A 21,148-nucleotide genomic window follows, 5' to 3' on the forward strand; every position below is an offset into this window, starting at 1 on the left:
TTTTTAGAGAGAGGAGTAATTTCCCTCAGAGTCATAAATGCATAAATTGCATATTAGGTCTCCTTTTAAAAAAAGAACAAAAAATAACGAGGGGTCTTGGGGTCACAAAGTGCGTTTCTAATTTATCCTTAACAAACCCATTTTTATTCTTTTAAAAAAATCACTTGAGCCTTATTGTCTTAGTTTGATACATTAAGGTTGATGGGTAAAAAGTGATTGATGGTTTCAGTTTTTAAAATAATTAAGTTAGGTTTACACAGTTCCAAAGCCGGCTGCAGAATGAGCCAAAATCAATTAATAGACTGTAGTTTGTCCCTGATTAAGTACATTGTGTCTTCGGAGAGGAAAAAAAGTACTTTCAGGTTAATTGAAAGACAAAAATCAATAAAACAGTTTTAAATTTGACTCTTTTCCAATTCAATAGCAAATGGTCAGAGTGAAAACACGGCAAAATATTGACATTTGTACTTTGACTAATATTTGTAATTGCTATTACTAAATACTATTACAATAAATAGTTACACAGAACAAAGAATAGATCTATGCAGTAAAAATAATCCTTGCACAATTTTCAATGGCTACAGAATCTGAACTCTAATCTTTGTTCATTATACATGATACCAAAGATCAGTAATGTCGAACAGATTGTCCTCCTGCAGTAACATCACTTACCACACGCGTCATAAAGAACCGCATGAATACATGCAGATAGTAAACAGAAAACAGGTCTTCAACCTTCAACACTCAAAGAGTCCGTGTGGTTGAGTTTTACCAACCACAACCCATTAGGAGCCACAAAGTATGACTTCACCCTTTAGAAAAATAAGACATTCAATTGTATTTATGTTAATGTTACTATTATGATAAATATAAATGAACTCTTGTCATTTTTTTGCATAACTAAAAGATACTCGAAGAGATTTTTTTATAAGAATTAAATCACTTTTGATTAAAGTTCGCATGACTTCTTTTCAAAATAAAAGACAGTTGGCGTCATATAGGATCATCTCAATGTATGTTTGTCAGCTTCACTTAAAAACTGTTTAACCATTTGTGATGCATCTTTATTTTTCTTTAACAAGAGAGGCACAATGTAGCAATAATGCAAAACAAGTCACTATCCTAAAAGTTCATCTCAATGTCTTGCTTAACTCAAATATGGTACAAAAGAAATGCAGTTTTGTCAACTTGGTAAATTGAAAGTAATTGGGTCTTTATCGTTTTTTTTTTTTTCTTTTTTCTTCAAGGAACATTCCTCCAACAGCGGTTCCCATCAAGCTGACCCACTTCTCCTCCATGCCTTCTCCTCTACGGAGTGGACCTCTGCAAGGATGACCATAAAAAGACACGTAAAGACAAAATACCACCTTTCAAACAGAGAGTGCAACAGACAAATTCTTCCAGAAGCTCCAGAATCCTCTCAGAGATTTCAGAACAGCAGCCTTCATCTTTCATTCCACACGGTGAGACCAACAGTTCACTCCTCCTCCTGGATTTGGAGGAGGTCCTGAGCCTTCTGTGGCTAAGACAACTCAAACCCATTGTCTATGGTCACTCCAGTACGGTGGCCTGGAAGTGCAAAACAATATTACATTTACCAAAACACTTTTACAAGTTTACCAAAACACTTTTACCACTTTGACAGAAACACTGTTACAAGTTTGACCACAGACTATATTTGAACCCCTCCCCTTTCGTGTTCCAAACAGGAAGTAACCAAAAGCAATGTATTTCCTGTGGGGGGCGCCAACACTTGCATTGTCCAGTAAATAATATACACTGATTTGACCATTTTGTGGAGTCTATTTACCAGTTTTAGTCCGATTTTGTGATGATTGTGGACTTTCTGGCAGATGTGGAGCGACAAGAGGTCGGTTATGGACTATGGCGTTTTGTTGTATGTCAAAACTCCACACAGAAATAAGACATCTCCACGCACATATCTAACATTCCTCGCGGATAATTCAGAGCCACTTCTGCTCCTGTGCGCTCGTATTCAATTATCCCGCAAGCACTTTCGCGCGTGTGAGCACGAGTGATGCATATGCGCTAGCAGAACCTCAGTGGAAAAAGTCGCTCTGTGAGCAAAGCCAAAGGCCCCCGGCAAGCGCACATGACAAAATATCGGGGAGGAGTTAATTTGTCCATCAAATATACAACCTATGGTCAAACTTGGCAAACTTGTAACAGTGTTCCATCAAACTTGTAAAATGGTTTTGTTAAACTTAAATGTATTATGGTAAATGTATTATTGTTTTGCACTTCCCGGCCACCGTACTCCAGGCATGATGCTCGTTAAACAGTGTTCATTCTTTACTACACAGAGCCACTCTTTTATCTCTACATGGTGGCTCTCTGGCTGAAGAAAAATAAAATAATAGTAATTTTAAAAAAAAAGTAGAATTTAACTTGTGTTTTAGCAACATGCTAACCTTTTCTGCTAGTTTGTTTTCAACTGGGATTTTTATGCTAATTTAGAATTTAGCTTCTATTTTAACAACATGCTAACATTTGGACTAATTTAGTTTACTTTGGAGTTCAGTTAGTAATTAAGCAACCAGCTAGCTTTTTTTTTTTATTTGGCATTTTGGCCTCTAACAAGTTTTTTATGCTAATTTGGAGTTTAGCTAATATTTTAGCAATATGCTAACATTTTTGGCTAATTTGTTATGGGGTTTTTAGGACAATTTAGAGCTTAGCTAGTGATTGAGTAACAAGCTAGCTTTGTCTGTAATTTGGCCTCTACTAAAGGTAAAAGGTTAAAATGAAAACAAATCCCATTTTGAGACGTGATAGTTTTCTTTTTACATTTTTGCTTTTGCTTGTACCAAGAATACTTCACGTAATTCAAATTTATAAAAAACAAAAAAAACAATAAGAGGGTTATGAAGGCAAATCCAAATTTCTTAAAGGCTCTTTTAGGTTTTGATCAATAGATAATGGGCCCAAATGGCTCTTTTACTGTTAAAGGTTGCTGACCCCTGCACTATCCCAACAGTTTGGGTGTCTCATAGGCACTAATAATCAACAAACCCGGTACTTTTTATGCATTTGATGCCTGCAAGGAAAAAAAAAAAAAAAAAAAAAAAAGTTGCTGATTAAAAAGAAAAATCCTATCTGTTTTTGTTATCTATGTCCCCCAGCCGAGAAAGAATCCAAGATAAGAAAAACATGTTTGATTTATTTGCAGGTTATTGTTCATCAGACATATTTGTGGAATTCTTTATGCAAAGTCTTCAAACTATAAACATTTTTCTGAAAAAGTCTGCTATCTGTTTCTGGGAATGATTTTATTTTGAAAACACTTCATCTACTGTACTCCAGTAGTGATTAAACTGAAATCAGAATATTAACCAGAAAACAGATTGAACTTCACACTATAAACAGGAAAACTGTAAAAGAAAAAAAAAGAAAAAATCAGACGAAAGTAATTAAATGAAGTTAACCATGAATGTAATTAAATGAGGTTAACCACACCGTTGGCGTTTTAGAAAACAAAATACTATAATTTCAGACACAAACAAAGTTTAATTTGCTCTCACATTCTATGGCCAAACCCCATATTTGCTAAGGTCGTATATCTTCATTGCTCAATTACAATTTATGAACATTTCTGAATTGGATCCAAGTGTCTGCTAAACATGAGCAGACGTCTTCAATTGCAAAATTTCTGACTGCACATGATACAAATCACACAAAATGATAATCTTAAATTTTAGTTCAACCATTTTACCGAGAACGAAGATTCAATCAAATAATGTTGCTGATTTGTAGAAACTTGTAAAAGGGACATTTGAGAATTTTCCTACAGCGAGGCTGAATTAAGTATGCATCTGTTAGAAACTTTAGCTCGGAAAATGTTCCTTTCTGTTGTAAAAAAAATACACAATGAATTAGGATTTATGTAAAGACAAAATATGATCAATCTTTTTGCCCTGAAAGATAATCAGAGCCTGGATTGAGAGTTAAAATGGCAAAATAATAATAATAATAATAATAATAATAATAATAATAATGTGATGTTTCATTTATGGATTTTTTTCTAAATCAGAAAAGACTTCCACAAATAAACAACTTTGTTTCATTGAATCTTCATCATTTGTTAAAAAAAAAAATCTACTCACATTTATTAAACTTTTTTAAACTATATTTCTTGCTGTAGCATTTTATTTTGAAAATATCTGTTCAGAAACTGGAAGCTTAAAAATGCTACCTCGTTTGGACCAGCCCGTGAAAATATATTAAATCTGTCCAACACAACTGAACAGGACAAGTTGAAAATAAATAAATAAGTAAATATATATATATATATATGTATGTGTGCTACTACTGTGATTTGTTTAAACAGCTCAGTACATTAGCACCAGTCCATTACCATTGACACCTGAATGCTTTGACGAAGTACACTATAAATATTTGATCTTTGAATTCCAGCCTTTGAATGTAATGCTTGTGAAAGGATGCATATATACAGCTGTACAAAAGGATTTGCCTCGTAAAAGGAGTAATATTTTATCCCGTTCTGTTGAATGGTCTCTTTTATGCACCTTTTTAGGTATATGTTTACTCAACCAATGAGGTCATTCATTGTGATAAGTGATGCGGTCTATGTAGAAACTCCAAACATTTTATTGCTTTTTGTAGCATTTTCTCCTTTTTTTTTTAACCTCCTGCCTAACAATAATTCTTCTGTTCTCTTTTTTGTTCATCTGAAGGAGGAGACATCAGGAAGATCTGCTGCTTCAAGATAAAATTCACCCTTAATAGATCATAAAGGACCAATATTCTCTGAAAAGCAAAGAGCCACATAAACACTGCTTCTGTGTGCGTTTCAGCCCAGAGTCAAAGCTGGGTTTGTAAAGAAATTCTTATAGAGTCATCAAAGCTGTTAGACCAAACCATGGGATCAAAGTTTTCATTGAATTAGGAGACGGGTTTTGATGTTAAATCCTGTTTATTAGGACTTGATGGTTTTACCCCTTTAGGACAGAGTATGTCATCGACAACATTTCACAAAATCCTAAGACCCCTTCTGTTCACTACCTTTATTCTGGGATGCTTTGTGACTGTGTTTTTGATGTATTTTAAGCCATCGACCAGTTGGTTATATGGCCCAGTTGAGTCAACTGTTTCCACCGACCGGGTCAAGAACCTCTTCTCCACCAAGAGCGATAAAAATGTAACCACTGTGCTGATCTGGCTTTGGCCCTTCGGACAAACGTATGACCTGAGTGTCTGCAGCTCTCTCTTCAACATCGAAGGCTGCTTCATCACAGCAGACAGAAACCTCTACAACAAATCCGACGGGGTCATCATCCATCACCGAGACATCTCCAGTGACCTGTCCAACCTGCCGCCACTCCAGCGGCCGTCGTTTCAGAAGTGGGTATGGATGAATCTGGAGTCCCCCTCGCATTCGTCGCAGCTACCTGGGATTGAGAACTTGTTCAATCTGACTCTCAATTACCGTCAGGATTCCAACATCGAAGTGCCTTATGGATCAATCGTAGCAGCAGAGACAGAGGAGGACTTTGTGCCACCCAGCAAAAACAAGTTGATCTGCTGGATTGTGAGCAACTGGAACCAGGATCATGTCCGGGTGAAATACTACAATGAGTTGTACAAACACATTGAAGTTCATGCATATGGACAAGCTTTTGGGGAGTACATCTCTGACCAAGAATACTTCCCCACCATGGCCAGTTGTAAATTTTACTTAGCCTTTGAGAACTCAATCCACAAAGACTATATTACTGAGAAACTGTACAACCCACTCTCTGTGGGCACAGTGCCAGTGGTTCTTGGTCCACCTCGGCAGAACTATGAGAACTTCATTCCAGGAGATGCCTTCATCCACGTAGATGACTTCACTTCACCCAAGGACCTGGCTGAGTACCTTCTACTTCTAGACAAGAATGAGGTAATGTACCTCAGGTATTTTGAGTGGCGACGGCACTTTAAAGTAAAGAAAGCTTACTTCTGGGCAGAGCACACCTGCCTGGCGTGTGATTACTTGAGAAGGCACAAAGAGTACAAGGCCTTTTATAGCCTTGATAAGTGGTACTGGGGCGAGTAGAGCCTCAAAGGGCTTCATTGCTCATGTTTTCTGAAGTGGTACAAAGCATGGATTAAAAAAAATATATTATTTTAGAAGAAGACTGCTATATTGATAAAAGATATATGTGTAAAAAATAAGAGAAGCATTATGAAAAATAAAAAAAATCCCATCTGTGCTAGTAATGCGATCACCTATGCATTGCACTAAACTCTAATGTGAAGGTAAATTGTGTCATGTACATATTTTTACAATTCCGTAGCTATTTTTCTTATTTTTCTGTGGGGAGGGATGCGTTTGCACCACTTAACCAGTCTCTACGGATCATTTAGATACTGTATATAAAAATTTAAATGGTTAATCACTTCATGCAGAACATACCGGGCAGCCATTATCTCAAATTCTTTCTTGTAAGATGCAGGTCACTCTTTAGTCATGTTGGAAAATGTTTATTATTACAGTTGCATAACACTTATCTCCCATGTGGACTATCAAACCAAATAGTTCTATCTACACTGGTATTATGCACATCTCATTAAAAAAAAGTTGAAACCTGCTTCAATGAGCACAACTCTTATGTGTAACTTCTACAACGATGTGCTGTCACTTCATAAAACCTCGTTTTTTTTTACATAAATAGATATATTTTTATTTAAAATTTGGTGAAAATGAGTCTTGATTAGCTGGAAAAACTTTCATAAAAAAGAAAAACAAAGGGAATTTATTGTGTTACTGTCAATATTTTATGTGTGATTTGTCTCAGAGTCAATAGTTACAAGTAAAAGTTGTATAGTTTTCTGGACTGATTCTTTTCTCGATTGTTTACAGAACAAAAACAGTACACTGGAATATTTTTTCTTTGAAAGTGAGGCTTTGTTCAGTTATTGTGATTTTTATTTTTCTAAGCGATTTAGGGCATCCAAGAGTCTGAAATATTTTGGAATATCTCATTGGTTTTATTTACTTATCATTTTTGTCTTTTTTTTTATTATTTTTGGGCAGGTGAATACTGTTACTATTTTCGCTTAGGCTTTTTCACCTCCATGACACAGCAGGAGCTGCCTACAATTAAGCTACGATCACACCGAACGTGATTTGTGCGTAAAAATAGTGCGGGCAAAGTCACTGCTCGACACATGTGCAAAATTGTGTTCATAAGCTTGAGACCCCAGATGCTTGTGGGAGGAGCTAGGCTGGTTACCTTTCCAAGGAGCATCCCACCTTTGCCGAACCTTAGCTGGGATGGGCTCTGACAACCCCATGGCTCCGGAAGGGAAACAGCGGGTTAAAAAATGGATGGATGGATGTGAATCAAAGTATGGATGGATGTGAATCAATGGATGAATGGATGGATGGATGTGAATCAATGGAATAATGGATGGATGTGAATCAATGGAATAATGGATGGATGGATGTGAATCAATGGATTAATGGATGGATGGATGTGAATCAATGGATGGATGGATGGATAGATGGATGAGAATCAATGGATGGATGTAAATCAGTGGATTAGTGGATGGATGGACAGATAGATGGATGTGAATCGATTGATTAGTGGATGGATGGATGTGAATCAATGGATGGATGGATAGATGGATGAGAATCAATGGATGGATGTAAATCAATGGATTAGTGGATGGATGGACAGATAGATGGATGTGAATCGATTGATTAGTGGATGGATGGATGTGAATCAATGGATGGATGGATGGATAGATGGATGAGAATCAATGGATGGATGGATGGATGGATGTAAATCAATGGATTAGTGGATGGATGGATGGATGTGAATCAATGGATGGATGGATAGATGGATGAGAATCAATGAATGGATGGATGGATGGATGGATGAATGGATGGATGTAAATCAATTGATTAGTGGATGGATGGATGGATGGATGGATAGATGGATAGATGGATGTGAATCAATTGATTAGTGGATGGATGGATTGGTGTGAGCCCCCAGCTCAGCCGCCAAGTGTTGGAGTTCGCACCGGTGGACGAGAGGGTCGTGTCCCTTCGCCTTCGGGTGGGGGACAGGTCTCTGACTGTGGTTTCGGCTTACGGGCCAAACAGCAGTTTGGAGTACCCGGCCTTCTTGGTGTCCCTTGAAGGGGTACTGGAAAGTGCCCCAACAGGGGACTCCGTTGTCCTCCTGGGGGACTTCAATGCCCACGTGGGTAATGACAGTGGTACCTGGAGGGGCGTGATTGGTCGGAATGGCCTCCCTGACCTGAACCCGAGCGGTGTTTTGTTGTTGGACTTCTGTGCACGTCATAGTTTGTCCATAACGAACACCATGTTCGAACACAAAGGTGTCCATCAGTACACCTGGCATCAGGACACCCTAGGTAGGAGATCGATGATCGACTTTGTAGTTGTTTCAGGCGATCTCCGGCCGTGTGTTTTGGACACTCGGGTAAAGAGAGGGGCAGAGCTGTCCACTGATCACTACCTGGTGGTGAGTTGGATTCGCTGGCGGGGGAGGAGGCCGGAAAGACTTGGCAGACCTAAACGTACTGTGAGGGTCTGCTGGGAACGTCTGGCTGAGCCCTCCGTCAGGGAGGTCTTTAACTCCCACATCCGGGAAAACTTCAAGCAGGTACCGAGGGAGGTTGGTGACATAGAGTCCGAGTGGACCATGTTCTCCACCTCTATTGTCTCCGCTGCTTTCCGGAGCTGCGGTCGCAAGGTCTCTGGTGCCTGTCGTGGCGGCAACCCCCGAACCCGGTGGTGGACACCGCAAGTAAGGGATGCCGTCAAGCTGAAGAAGGAGTCCTATCAGGCCTGGCTGGCTTGTGGGACTCCAGAGGCAGCTGACAGGTACCGGCAGTTTAAGCGAGCTGCGGCCCGGGCTGTGTTGGAGGCAAAAACTCGGTCCTGGGAGGAGTTTGGTGAGGCCATGGAGAAGGACTATCGGTTGGCCTCAAAGAGATTCTGGCAAACCATCCGGCGCCTCAGGAGGGGAAAGCAGTTTTCTGCAGGCACCGTTTTCGGTGCAGGTGGGGATCTGCTGACCTCAACTGGGGACATTGTCGGGCGGTGGAAGGAATACTTTGAGGATCTCCTCAACCCTGCTGACACGCCTTCCGTTGAGGGAGCAGAGGCTGAGGACACTGGGGTGGAACTGTCCATCACCCAAGCTGAGGTCACTGAGGTAGTCAAAGAGCTCCTCGGTGGCAAGGCTCCGGGGGTGGATGAGGTTCGCCCTGAGTACCTCAAGTCTCTGGATGTTGTAGGAGTGTCTTGGCTGACACGTCTCTGCAGCATTGCGTGGCAGACAGGAACCGTACCACTGGACTGGCAGACTGGGGTGGTGGTTCCCCTTTTCAAGAAGGGGGACCGGAGGGTGTGTTCCAACTACCGGGGAATCACACTCCTCAGCCTCCCTGGGAAAGTCTATGCCAGGGTACTGGAGAGGAGAGTCCGTCCGATAGTCGAACCTCAGATTCAAGAACAACAGTGCGGTTTCCGTCCTGGTCGTGGAACAGTGGACCAGCTCTACACCCTCTTCAGGGTGCTGGAGGGTTCGTGGGAGTTCGCTCATCCAGTCCATATGTGTTTTGTGGATTTGGAGAAGGCGTTCGACCGCGTTCCCCGTGGTGTCCTGTGGAGGGTGCTCTGGGAGTATGGGGTCCGGGGAGCCTTACTCAGGGCTGTCCGGTCTCTGTATGACCGGAGCAGGAGCTTGGTTCGCATGGCCGGCAGTAAGTCAGACCTGTTCCCGGTGCATGTTGGACTCCGGCAGGGCTGCCCTTTATCACCGGTTCTGTTCATAGTCTTTATGGACAGAATTTCTAGGCGCAGCCAGGGGCCGGAGGGGGTCTGGTTTGGGGACCACAGGATTTCCTCTCTGCTCTTTGCAGATGATGTTGTTCTGTTGGCTCCATCGAACCGGGACCTCCAGCATGCATTGGAGCGGTTTGCAGCCGAGTGTGAAGCGGCTGGGATGAGGGTCAGCACCGCTAAATCTGAGGCCATGGTTCTCGACCGGAGAAAGGTAGTTTGTCCTCTCTCGGTGGGTGGAGTGCTCCTGCCTCAGGTGGAGGAGTTTAAATATCTTGGGGTCTTGTTCACGAGTGATGGAAGATCGGAGCGTGAGATCGACAGGCGGATTGGTGCTGCGTCCGCTATTATGCGGTCACTGTACCGGTCCGTTGTGGTGAAAAGAGAGCTGAGCCAGAAAGCAAAGCTCTCAATTTACCGGTCGATCTTCGTTCCAGTACTCACCTATGGTCATGAGCTCTGGGTCGTGACCGAAAGAACGAGATCCCGATTACAAGCGGCTGAAATGAGTTTTCTCCGGAGGGTGGCTGGGCGCTCCCTTAGAGATAGGGTGAGAAGCTCGGTCACCCGCAGAGAGCTCGGAGTAGAGCCGCTTCTCCTCCGCATCGAGAGGAGCCAGTTGAGGTGGCTTGGGCATCTGGTCCGGATGCCTCCTGGACGCCTCCCTGGTGAGGTGTTCCGGGCATGTCCCACTGGGCGGAGGCCCCGCGGAAGACCCAGGACACGCTGGAGAGACTATGTTTCTCGGCTGGCCTGGGAACGCCTCGGGGTCCCCCCAGAGGAGCTGGAGGAAGTGGCCGGGGAGAGGGAAGTCTGGGCATCTTTGCTCAGACTGCTGCCCCCGCAACCCGGTCCCGGATGAAGCGGAAGAAGATGGATGGATGGATAGATGGATGGATGGATAGATGGATAGATGGATGTGAATCAATGAATGGATGGATGGATGGATGAATGGATGGATGTAAATCAATTGATTAGTGGATGGATGGATGGATGGATGGATGGATGGATGGATGGATGGATGGATGGATGGATAGATGGATGTGAATCAATGGATGGATGGATGAATGGATAGATGTAAATCAATGGATTAATGGATGGATGTGAATCGATGGATGGATGGATGGATGGACGATAATTAATGAATGAATGGATGGATCTGAATCAATTCATCAATTGATTAACTGATGGATTTTCAGAACAAAAACAGATCAATACTCCATTTTGGATTGGGATTCCACCCGCTGATTGAGTCGCTGAACACGTCATGCGCCCAAAACTGAGTCCCTTATTGGTTGACCCGTCAACCTCACCAAAGCTCAGATTGCCGCTTAAATCGTACTATTCAATTCAATTCAATTCAATTTTATTTATATAGCCCAAAATCACACAGAGATTTGCCTCACAGGGCTTCAAAATATAAACAATTGTTAAAAACTAAACAGACTACATAAACTAGTTATCCCTGCCCTTAGACCCTCCCTCCCGGTAAGGAAAAACTCCTAAAAAAATGGGCCGACGCGCTTTACCCAACACTCAGATTGCACTGCAGGGGCTGGTGTTATGTATGTCTGTTGACTTAACATTAAAATCGGACACCTGTGCCGTGCTAATCACGTTGCTGTGAACGTAGCTTCCGTTTTTTGTATTACAAAAGGGAATCATTCTGCACTTTTTAACCATTGTGAAGCTTTATAAAGTTTTAGTTACTTTAAGAAATTTAAAATAAGCATCTGGAACAAATTAATGTGTAATTTTCCATATGCAATTTGAGCATCCTGTACAACCACTTCTTGGAGACTCATTTGATTGATTAAAATGTAGCTTTTTTTGTTTAGTTTTTTTTACGATCTTAATATTGATGTGTTTATTCAGTCAGAGCCTCTGGTGTGTTCTGGAAGTTACTTAAATGCAGCAGACAGTAATAATTACCATTACTGCCAGAAATTCCCTGATCTATGCTGCATAAACACCTCCAGTGAGCTATGTTAGTTATATGTTCAGACTTGAATGCTTTAAAAAAAAATCTATTTGGGACCCATTTTATGTGCAAATTTCCAAAACCACCCACTTGGTTGAGAAATCTGACCTTAGCGGGCTGCAAAATCTCCCAACTGGAGGAAAAAAATCCTGAGCTGTGGTTGTGGTGAGCTTACAAAACACTACGTCAGCTCCAGCTGTAAGGAAAACAAGTTATTCTTGTTTCTGATACAAACAAGTTAAATATATCTACACAATGTACGGCAAGACTTAAAGAATCTTGCCTGTTGCAGAAATGTTTGATTTAGCAAAATGTATGCAACAAAACCCAGAGGCAATGCAGAATTTTTCCCTGATTCCATTCACAAATACATCTTTAATACTGCTTCATAAAAACTAATTTGCTTCTTATTCAAATATCACATTTTATTTCTACTTTTCTTTAATGGCCAAAGGTACCCGGTACCAGAATTAGTCTCTAAATGGGATCTCTGTAAATGTGAAATCTGGGCAGATAAAAGCAATTCCTGCACAAGGACAAAGAGTTTCCAAGCTACAAAGTGGTAGCATTTAGAAAAGATATAGATTAATGTACATATTTTATAACCTCTTTTTAAAGCTGCAAGTGTTTTCAGGACGTTAATGTGAATCCACTGTACATTTGTGAGTCAAATCAGCTAATGAGATCAAAGTAAAAGGGGAGGTTCGCCCCTCTCGTTTCATCCATAGGAACAATGTCACGGAGATGTTTAATTTTACATTGCACATGTTTTTTTTTGTATCAGGTGATGATTCATTTGACTTGACGTGACTAAACAAGTTGTGACAAAATGCAGCAGAGAAACAGCACTTTTATTTGTGTGGAGTTAAAAAAAACTTTCTGTGCTTTTTGCCATCTTTGATAGAATTAGTGTGTGTTTAGAAATTGTCATGCAATCAGTCTGTGACTAGCAAACTTCTGCTCATGGTTTTATATTGTATAGTCCTATGTCATATTGGAAAACAATCTTTTTTTATTGACTTTAAGATGACTTTGGCTTGTGTCTGTCTCTTTCATCTTTCTTCTTGGTGACCTATAAACTCTTGACTCCTGCCATGCCACCGTCTGAGTAAGTTAACAGCTCCAGAGGAGCACAGGAAGGAGGGCTCCAGGATACTGTTTGGCCCCGACTTCATTGTTGTCTTCAAAAAAAAAAAAAGAAACATACAACGAGTTGGTTCCGATCGTTGTCTGTCATTTTTCCAGAAACTGCTTTTTTTCTGCCTGTTTACTGAAAGGAGTGAGTCAGTTGGTGCACATTTTTGCCAAATCCTTGCGTTTTGCCAAATGCTGTGTTTTAAGTGTAGATGTCTGATGTCAAAAAGCAAATTAAAGATGTGGACCAATTGGAAAACTTATGATGAAATGAGTTTTTTTTACACTTGATGCTTCTATTGATACAAGTACCACAAATGTAGTAATTTTGTTTTTTTTTTTGCTTTTCACTAAGCAAAAGGAGACACACACTGGAATGCACACTGTTTTTTTTTATATCGTTTTTTTTCTTTTTTACCAAAATGTTTTTCTCTTTTTTATTATAATTTTCTTAGCTATCATCTGCATTGTGCCTAATACCTAGTGCTGGCCGATATGACAATATCGTCTGGGCGATAGAAAAGTGTCTATCATGCCATTTCTCCACTATCGTTAAAACCATTTCCAAACTAATTTGATCAATTATAACGCCAAATATGTCATTAAATAGCCCGAGACAATTGCGCAGGTGTTGCTTGGTCAGTGTGTACACAAGAAATGTATAAAAAGTGAAAATAAAGACAAATTAAAAAGAGATTCTTCAAAAAGAAACTGTGTCTTACGGTTTTACGACGTAAAGCTGCTTTACACTCTTTGATTCACATCCAGGTGGGTTTTACCACATACTTTTTGGATTCAAGACGTCCAAAGATGATCAGGAGACTGTAATATGTAAATTATGCTAGGAGGCTATTCCAGCTCTGATGCTAAAACAACAAACTGTCTATTATTCAAGGAAAGTCCACGAAAATGAACATAAGAGATTACAAAAATAATAGATAAACAAGCTGTGGAATAGAGCTGTAACAATTTTGGATTCTCACGATTTACTCGATCTACTCCTGAAAATTCAAATCCGAAAAGTCGCGACGTCCAAGATCGCTGATTTGGGATCTTTATAAATATAGAGTGTCATAAATATTTATTGCTCTGGAGTACAGAATAATCTTGGATTTTAAAGTCGAATGTGACAGAATCATTATAATAAAAAATTATTGAAGCTTCCTGTTTTCAAAGTAAGACTAGTGAGAGCTTCTTTATCCGTTCAAAAAATGAGACTGAAGTTTCACTGACTGACAAAAAAAAAAATGCCTTAACATCAGAGCTTTTGCCTTAGAGGTTAAAATTGTTTTGGTTATAACTCTAACAGTTAACATAATTGATACAATTCTAGCAAAATTTTGAGCAAAAAATGTGTTTTTCTACTCAGAAATACAAAACTGTTGTGCACTTAAAAAAACATTTTTCATAAAAAGTATTTTTTTTTTCACAAAGTCAGTTTAATTACCTTTGATTTTTGGAACTAACTGTGAAGGCTGCTGTATATCATCCACATCTGTTCTCATTTGATTTATTTCACTGCATTAAAATGTTTGTTTCTCAATTGTGACTATTCAGTTATCTGTTACCTAAAATAGTCAGAAAAGGAATAGCTTTTCAAATCCTCATCATACACTATATTACCAAAACCTTTTTCTCATGTCCCTTAACTCACATATGAACTCAAGTGCCATCCCATTCCTATACCATAGGGTTCAAAATGATGTCAATCCACAAGGTTGATGAGTCTGTTTATAGGAACTTTTGACCATTCTTCCAAAATTTCATTGGTCAGTTCACACGTTGATGTTGGTAGAGAAGATCTGACTCTCAGTCTCTGCTCTAGTTCATCCCAATGGTGTTCTATGGGGTTCAGGTCAGGACTCTGTGCAGGTCAGTCAAGCTCATCAACACCAGATTCTGTCCTCCATGTCTTTATGGATCTTTCTTAGTGCGCTGGGATCAGTCATATTGGAAGAGGAAGGGGGCGCTCCAAACTGTTGCCACAAGGTTGGGAGCATGGCATTGTCCAAAATGCCTTCCTGAAGTTTATTTCACTGGATCTAAGGGGCCAAGTCCAACTCCTGAAAAACAAGCTCCACCATCATTCCTCCTCCACCCAATTTCACACTCAGCACAATGTAGTCTGAAATGTACAGTTCCCTTGGCAACCTCCAAACCCAGACTGGTCCATCAGATTTCCAGATGGAAAAGCATGATTCATCCCTCCAGAGAAGACATCTCCACTGCTCTAGAGTCCAGTGGCGGTGTTCTTTTCAGCACTGAATCCAACGCTTTGCATTGCACTTGGTGATGTGTGGCTTGGATGCAGCTGCTCGACCATGGAAACCCTTTCGTGAAGCTCTCTCTGTACTGTACTTGGGCTGATATGTGCAGAAAGTCAGTGACCTCTTTGTTCTATGCGCTTTATCCCCCCCCCTGACCCCTCTCCATCAGTTTACGTGGTCTACCACTTGGGGTTTTTTCAAATTTACTCCTAGTATTATTATCACATGGTTGGAGAAACAAGCTGAAGGCCTAAAATCCTACTTAACTAAAGGGCTTACGTTGTTAAAATAAAGGGAGAGAAAATCCCATCTCTTATAATTTCCACAGAAGGGTATTTTATCTTCTTCATCTTGAAAATTCATATGATGACACTATTTATGATTCATATTGAACAAACAAGGGTGTGGTAGTTAGTGCTCTTGTCTCACATGAGAAAGCCCTGGTTTAAATACCAATTTAGTAAATTATAGGGGAATAAAATAATTGTCTTTCATCTACTTCATTTAGAAAATTCAAAATGTTATTTTTGATTAATCTTGGGCAAACAAGGGCTGGCGTTGTGGTTAGCACTCTTGCCACACAATGAGAAAGCCCTGGTACGAATCCAAGCTGAGACCTTTATGTGTTGAGTTTAATCTTCATGTACAAGTGTGGACTTTCTCTTCCCTCACAATCCTAAAGCATGCTTCATAAGTTCATTGGTATATTTGTATTATCGCCCAAGGTGTGCATCTTTGACTGTATATAAGAACCCCCCCTCACATTCCAAACAGGAAGTACCTGCTGGCTCAAAGAAGCCAAAATCCCATTGACGTCTATTGAGAAATAAACAGCAATTGCTCAGTAATTCGATTAGTCAGAATAACCATTCTTGCTCTGCTACCTTTTTCAAAACCTCTTCTTGTTAGTCATATTCTTTTTCCTTTTAAGTTATTCAAGTTATAAATTAAAACCTGAAACTATCAGGTGAAAAAATGGCAGCTGAATTTGCTTAGTTTCGCTGGAGCTGAAGGTAAGGCATTTTTTAAGGGTGTGTCCATCTCTATTTACAGTGTGTCTATGAATATGTGTGTAGTCCTGCAACAGAATAGTGACCTGTTGAGGGTGCACCCTGCTTTTACTCAACAGTGGTTGGGATAGGCTCCAGCAACCCATGTGATCCCACCAAAGGAGTCATCAGTTCAGAAGATGGATGAGTCTTAGGCAAATGTGTCTTCTTCAAAAAGCTGCCAAACATTTCAAATTGAAATCATTAACCTTTCAGGAGTTATTTTTTTAGCAACCTGATAAAATTATCTTTTTTAAGTTAAGGACAAGTTATTGTATGTTCTGTTTTTAAGCTTTCTGTTTTGTCATCCTTGTTCCCAACAGGTTTCCGTTTTTAATCATTTTTCAGCTTGTCTGTGTTTTTGGCTTCATTATTTCCCTCTGGAATTTTTTTTCTTCTTCTTTTTGACATTGATAATAAACTTTTTTTCAGTTGAGTTTCAGTTGATTTATTTAAGGCTTTTAGTTTTGAACAACAAGTCTCCAACTTGCACATCTGGATCCTCCACAATCACCATCCCTGACAAAACAAACAATGTAAAAAAGATTCTAAAAACTCATAATTAAATATTTATGTTTTAATTTGTTGTTTTAACTGAGGTGAAAGGAGCATGTTTAACAAGAAGTAGGACAGGATCAGTTACACACTAAAGCAACAATTACACCATAGATGAATAGGGTTGGGCTACCTTCCTCATTCAGCCTTTCTGGAGAATTAGAGCTAAAAAAAGGAGTATGTCAATGTTGACTACATAACCACGGAAGAAACTTCTGCAGTGAAAGCTTACCTCTGTAAGGCAAACAACAAATCAAAAGATGTATTTAAGCTTTTAAAGAAAAACATCACTTCCCAATGGTCTATGCTGAGGAACTTGAGCTTCTGTTGTAAGATCCGTCCATGAAGAACACTTTTAAAAGACCCACTCCAATGAAAATAGTGTTTTTTGTGTTTTTAACATGATCGTATTGCATTTTTCTCATCATGGAGGATATATATAAAGAAAATTAAGCTTTAAACTGTATTTCTGCATATGTCTCCGCTCCATTCTGATAACTTGTAGAGGACTAGTTGTATGTGCGTCTTTGTTTCCTGAGCTAAACAGCTCCAAACTGTATGGCTGGATAGCTTCCATATTGCCTGCCATTTTTGTTGCAGTGTTAGCTTTGGGTTGTGAGGGGCTGTAAGCTAGCAGGAAAGAGTGTAAACAAAAGGGCAATAGGATAGGAGCCAACAGTCAACAACTCAGAGGCTAATTTTTAATGAACTACTGCAAACTCTGCAGAAACAATGTCTTAAAAAAACAACATCATTTTTTATTTTATTTTGGCTAAAAACGGCATTATCTTAACAGAAAGTCCATTTGTTTTTGTTTTTTTAATAGATCAAAAGATGATCGGAGTGGTAATTTAAGCAAAGACGACAAGCAGAGTACTAATATTTTTCAAAAAAAAAAACAACTGATACTGAGACAACTTCGTTTCCCCCCTGAAAAATATAATTTTACAAAGATTATTAGCACAGTGAATACTCCACACACACTTTGCGACTACAGATTATGCAACATATATTTTCTGTACTTTTACAGCAGTGTTTATATGGTGGCAAAGTGACACAATGGCTCAGAGGAAAACAAACACAACAATCCAGTCAATCAAGAATTTAATTTGGTAAAGAATGGTTTGATTATAAAAAATTATCCCTAAATGAAAATAAGACTAAATTTATTATTTTTTTCTGGTAATAGAAAGGTTGGAAATGCTAAATTATATGTTACAGAAGTAAAAATTTTAGGAGTAATATTTGATGATAAATTGTCTCACATAAATTACATAAAACACAAAGTTTCTAGATCTATCGGTATTCTGATTAAAATCAGTGATGCACTAAACAGAAAGAGTTTGTATCTTGTTTACTGTTCATAAAATCTTTGGTTAAATTACAGAAGAAAGCAATTAAAATAGTTAACAGAGCTGGATATTGTGAACCAACAAATTCTTTGTGGTGTTTGAATAAAAGTTTAAAATTACAGGAAATTGTTTATGTTAAAGTCTTAGAAATTGTATATAGAGTAAAACCTAATTTTGTTTAAAAATATACAGAAATTATTTACTTTAAGAGATAGTCAGTATAACTTAAGAGGTCTTTTATACTTTGAACAGGTTAAAGTTCGGAAAAGTGTTAAGATTAGATGTGTTTCAGTTCTTGGAGTAAAATTATGGAATGGATAGAGCGATGAATTCAAATTAGGTACTTCGCTTTTGCAGTTTAAAAAAAGCTTAAAACATAAATGTATGAACGATTATAATACTTTCATGTAAAATTATTTGTAACTGTTTGTAAATAGTTTTTTTTAATTGTATCTATTTCTTTGTCAAGATGATCAGTGTGACTATCGTTGAGTTAATAAGGATAGGCATTGAATAAGCTTTGTAAGCTTCTGCCTATTCCTTTTTTTAATTGGTTGTTTGTTTATATTCTTTATTGTTAACTTTACAAATGGCAAACTAAACCAACAAACATGAAACAAACAAAAAAAAAATCAAAGTGATGAACATGAGTTATGCCTTCTAATGAAAAGGACCAATCAAACAGAAGCAACACCCAGTGTTTTATGATCTCTTGCTCTGAACTACAGGAAGCTGTGCACTTTGACTTTGAAGAGCGAACAGGTAAAAACTTTACCTGTGATTCAGGAATTACAAAAAAAGCGATTATTTTCTGCAGAACCAATCTTTTACTGCTGAATCATCAAAGTTCAAGTTATCAGGAGGGAAAGTTCAGTCATGTAATCAAGATTTCAGCAACATTAATGTCTACACTGACCTGAAGATCCTCTGAAGACAGAAACTAGGAAACTGTGCAGGTAAATAAGAATGTACTATTTATTTCAGAAAACATGCAGGATTAAAGGATTAAAGTGAGTTTACGGAATGGACCGGATACACATCTGAACTGTTAACAAGGTATGTTTTTACACATCTGTGTGTTCCCATGCTTTTAACAGCAGGAAGGTTTGTATAACACACCCTGGAAGAACTGAAAACACACCAAAGCATCGTGTCAACGGAGAGTAAGGGTTGTGACGCAACTAGAATCCTAAATCAGAAATATAGACGTCATATATAGATGCAAAAAAAGATTCTGGACAGTCACAATTGTAATTGTTAGAGCTACGTTCACTTCTAAAACAGGCATATTTTTAGAGTTCTTTGATGAATATCCTACAAAAAAGGACTTTTCCCAGTTTTTATCCAAATAAATGTTGCAATTCTTGGGACTTGTGCCGATCTATGAATAGGAAAATAACAATTTTTTCTCCTTTTTGTTTGTAGTGTTTTGATAGGTTTATCAAAAGGATAAATGCTTTCCAAGGACAAGTAAAACGGTTTTCACACCATGTTTACCCACGGAGAACACAAGGACAAAGTCTACATGCTTCATCTTTCCCATACGCAGCACTTCTTAATGTGCTCTCTCGAAAGGTTACAGAATTAACCCTGTAAAGCCCCCTGCATCAAAGAATTGATGTAAAATCCAAAAAAATGACCTGATCTGGGTGCTTGGCGGGATTGCCTGTAGGGCAGATTCCCATGGCGGTTGTGGGGGGGTCCTGGCTCCTCCTCTCGCTCTCCCTCTTTGTACATTCCATCATCATCCACCTTAGCAAAACATAAACACTCACCTGAGCACAGGTGTCAGCTCACCTTTGCACTAATAGTGTGACTGACAGAATGAAAGGCCTAACATGTGTGGGCTTATATGCATATTTGTGTGTGTGAACAGTTGTACCTGCTCAGCAATCAGGACAAGGACAAGTAAAAAAATAAAGTAAAATAAAAAGACATAAGATAACTAGGCATCAAATCAAATCATAGATTGATTGAAAGAGAGTGGGAGGAAGCAAATTTATATACTCCCACCTCGGCTCGACCATACCATTTCCTGTACATAAATTATCATTTTCTGGTTCATAACTTCTGATCAGACATTTTTACTTTACTAGCTGCAGGCCATTCAAAATCCTTGTGTATCAATAAATCACATGACTATGTAAGTAGACATAACACTATCTCAAACTTTATCACAGCATATACAGATCTATGATTTAAGATTCAGCAATCATCAATAAAAAAATAAAAAAAATTAAATGCAGATTGTTTTTGAAATCCATCCATCCATCCATCCATCTTCTTGACCGCTTTGTCCCTTTCGGGGTCGCGGGGGTGCCGGAGCCTATCCCGGCTACTGTTGGGCGAAGGTGAGGTACACCCTGGACAGGTCGCCAGTCTGTCGCAGGGCCTCAATCACACACACATCCACTCTCACATTCACACCTAGGGGCAATTTAGAGTCACCAATTAACCTATGAAGCATGTTTTTGGACGGTGGGAGGAAGCCGGAGTCCCCGGTGAAAACCCACGCATGCACGGGGAGAACATGCAAACTCCACACAGAAAGGTCCCAGCCGGGAGTCGAACCGGGGCCTTCTCGCTGTGAGGCAAGAGCGCTAACCACTGCGCCACCGTGCAGCCCTGTTTTTGAAATCATTAATATAATTCACGTATCGAATGTGTGAGAATATACATGTAAAATTATTTTAAAAAAAGGTTGTGATTTTCTAAAATAAGTCTCATTGTGTAATCCATTGTTCATGACGATGCCATAAGGCAGGGGTGTCAAACTCAGTCGCACAAGGGGCCGAAATCCAAAACACACCCTAGGTCATGGGCCGAATAAGATACAAATTTATTGAACACTCTAAAACTACATTTTTAAAACTTTAAAACCGTAACTTTTTCACATAATTATGAGCTAGATATATAGCAAGCTGAAGCTGATGCCCAGCAAAAAATATTAGCTAAATGCAAAATTATTC

At 39.2% G+C, this 21,148-nt stretch overlaps 1 protein-coding gene across 1 annotated transcript; it reads left to right on the forward strand.

Moving 5' to 3' along the window:
* Positions 1-1,316: 1,316 nt before the first annotated feature.
* On the forward strand, positions 1,317-7,416 carry fut9a (fucosyltransferase 9a). Its single transcript, XM_024266333.2, has 2 exons — positions 1,317-1,463; positions 4,716-7,416. The coding sequence occupies exon 2, from the start codon at positions 4,994-4,996 to the stop codon at positions 6,074-6,076; it is 1,083 nt and encodes a 360-aa protein (XP_024122101.1). The 5' UTR covers positions 1,317-1,463; positions 4,716-4,993; the 3' UTR covers positions 6,077-7,416.
* Positions 7,417-21,148: the final 13,732 nt, after the last annotated feature.

This window comes from Oryzias melastigma, linkage group LG22, assembly GCF_002922805.2.
Source record: "Oryzias melastigma strain HK-1 linkage group LG22, ASM292280v2, whole genome shotgun sequence".
NCBI classification, from domain to species: Eukaryota; Metazoa; Chordata; class Actinopteri; order Beloniformes; family Adrianichthyidae; genus Oryzias; species Oryzias melastigma.

Excerpts from the sequence above, each read along its gene's own strand:
- fut9a (XM_024266333.2), top strand. The coding sequence starts at position 4,994 with ATGTCATCGACAACATTTCACAAAATCCTAAGACCCCTTCTGTTCACT.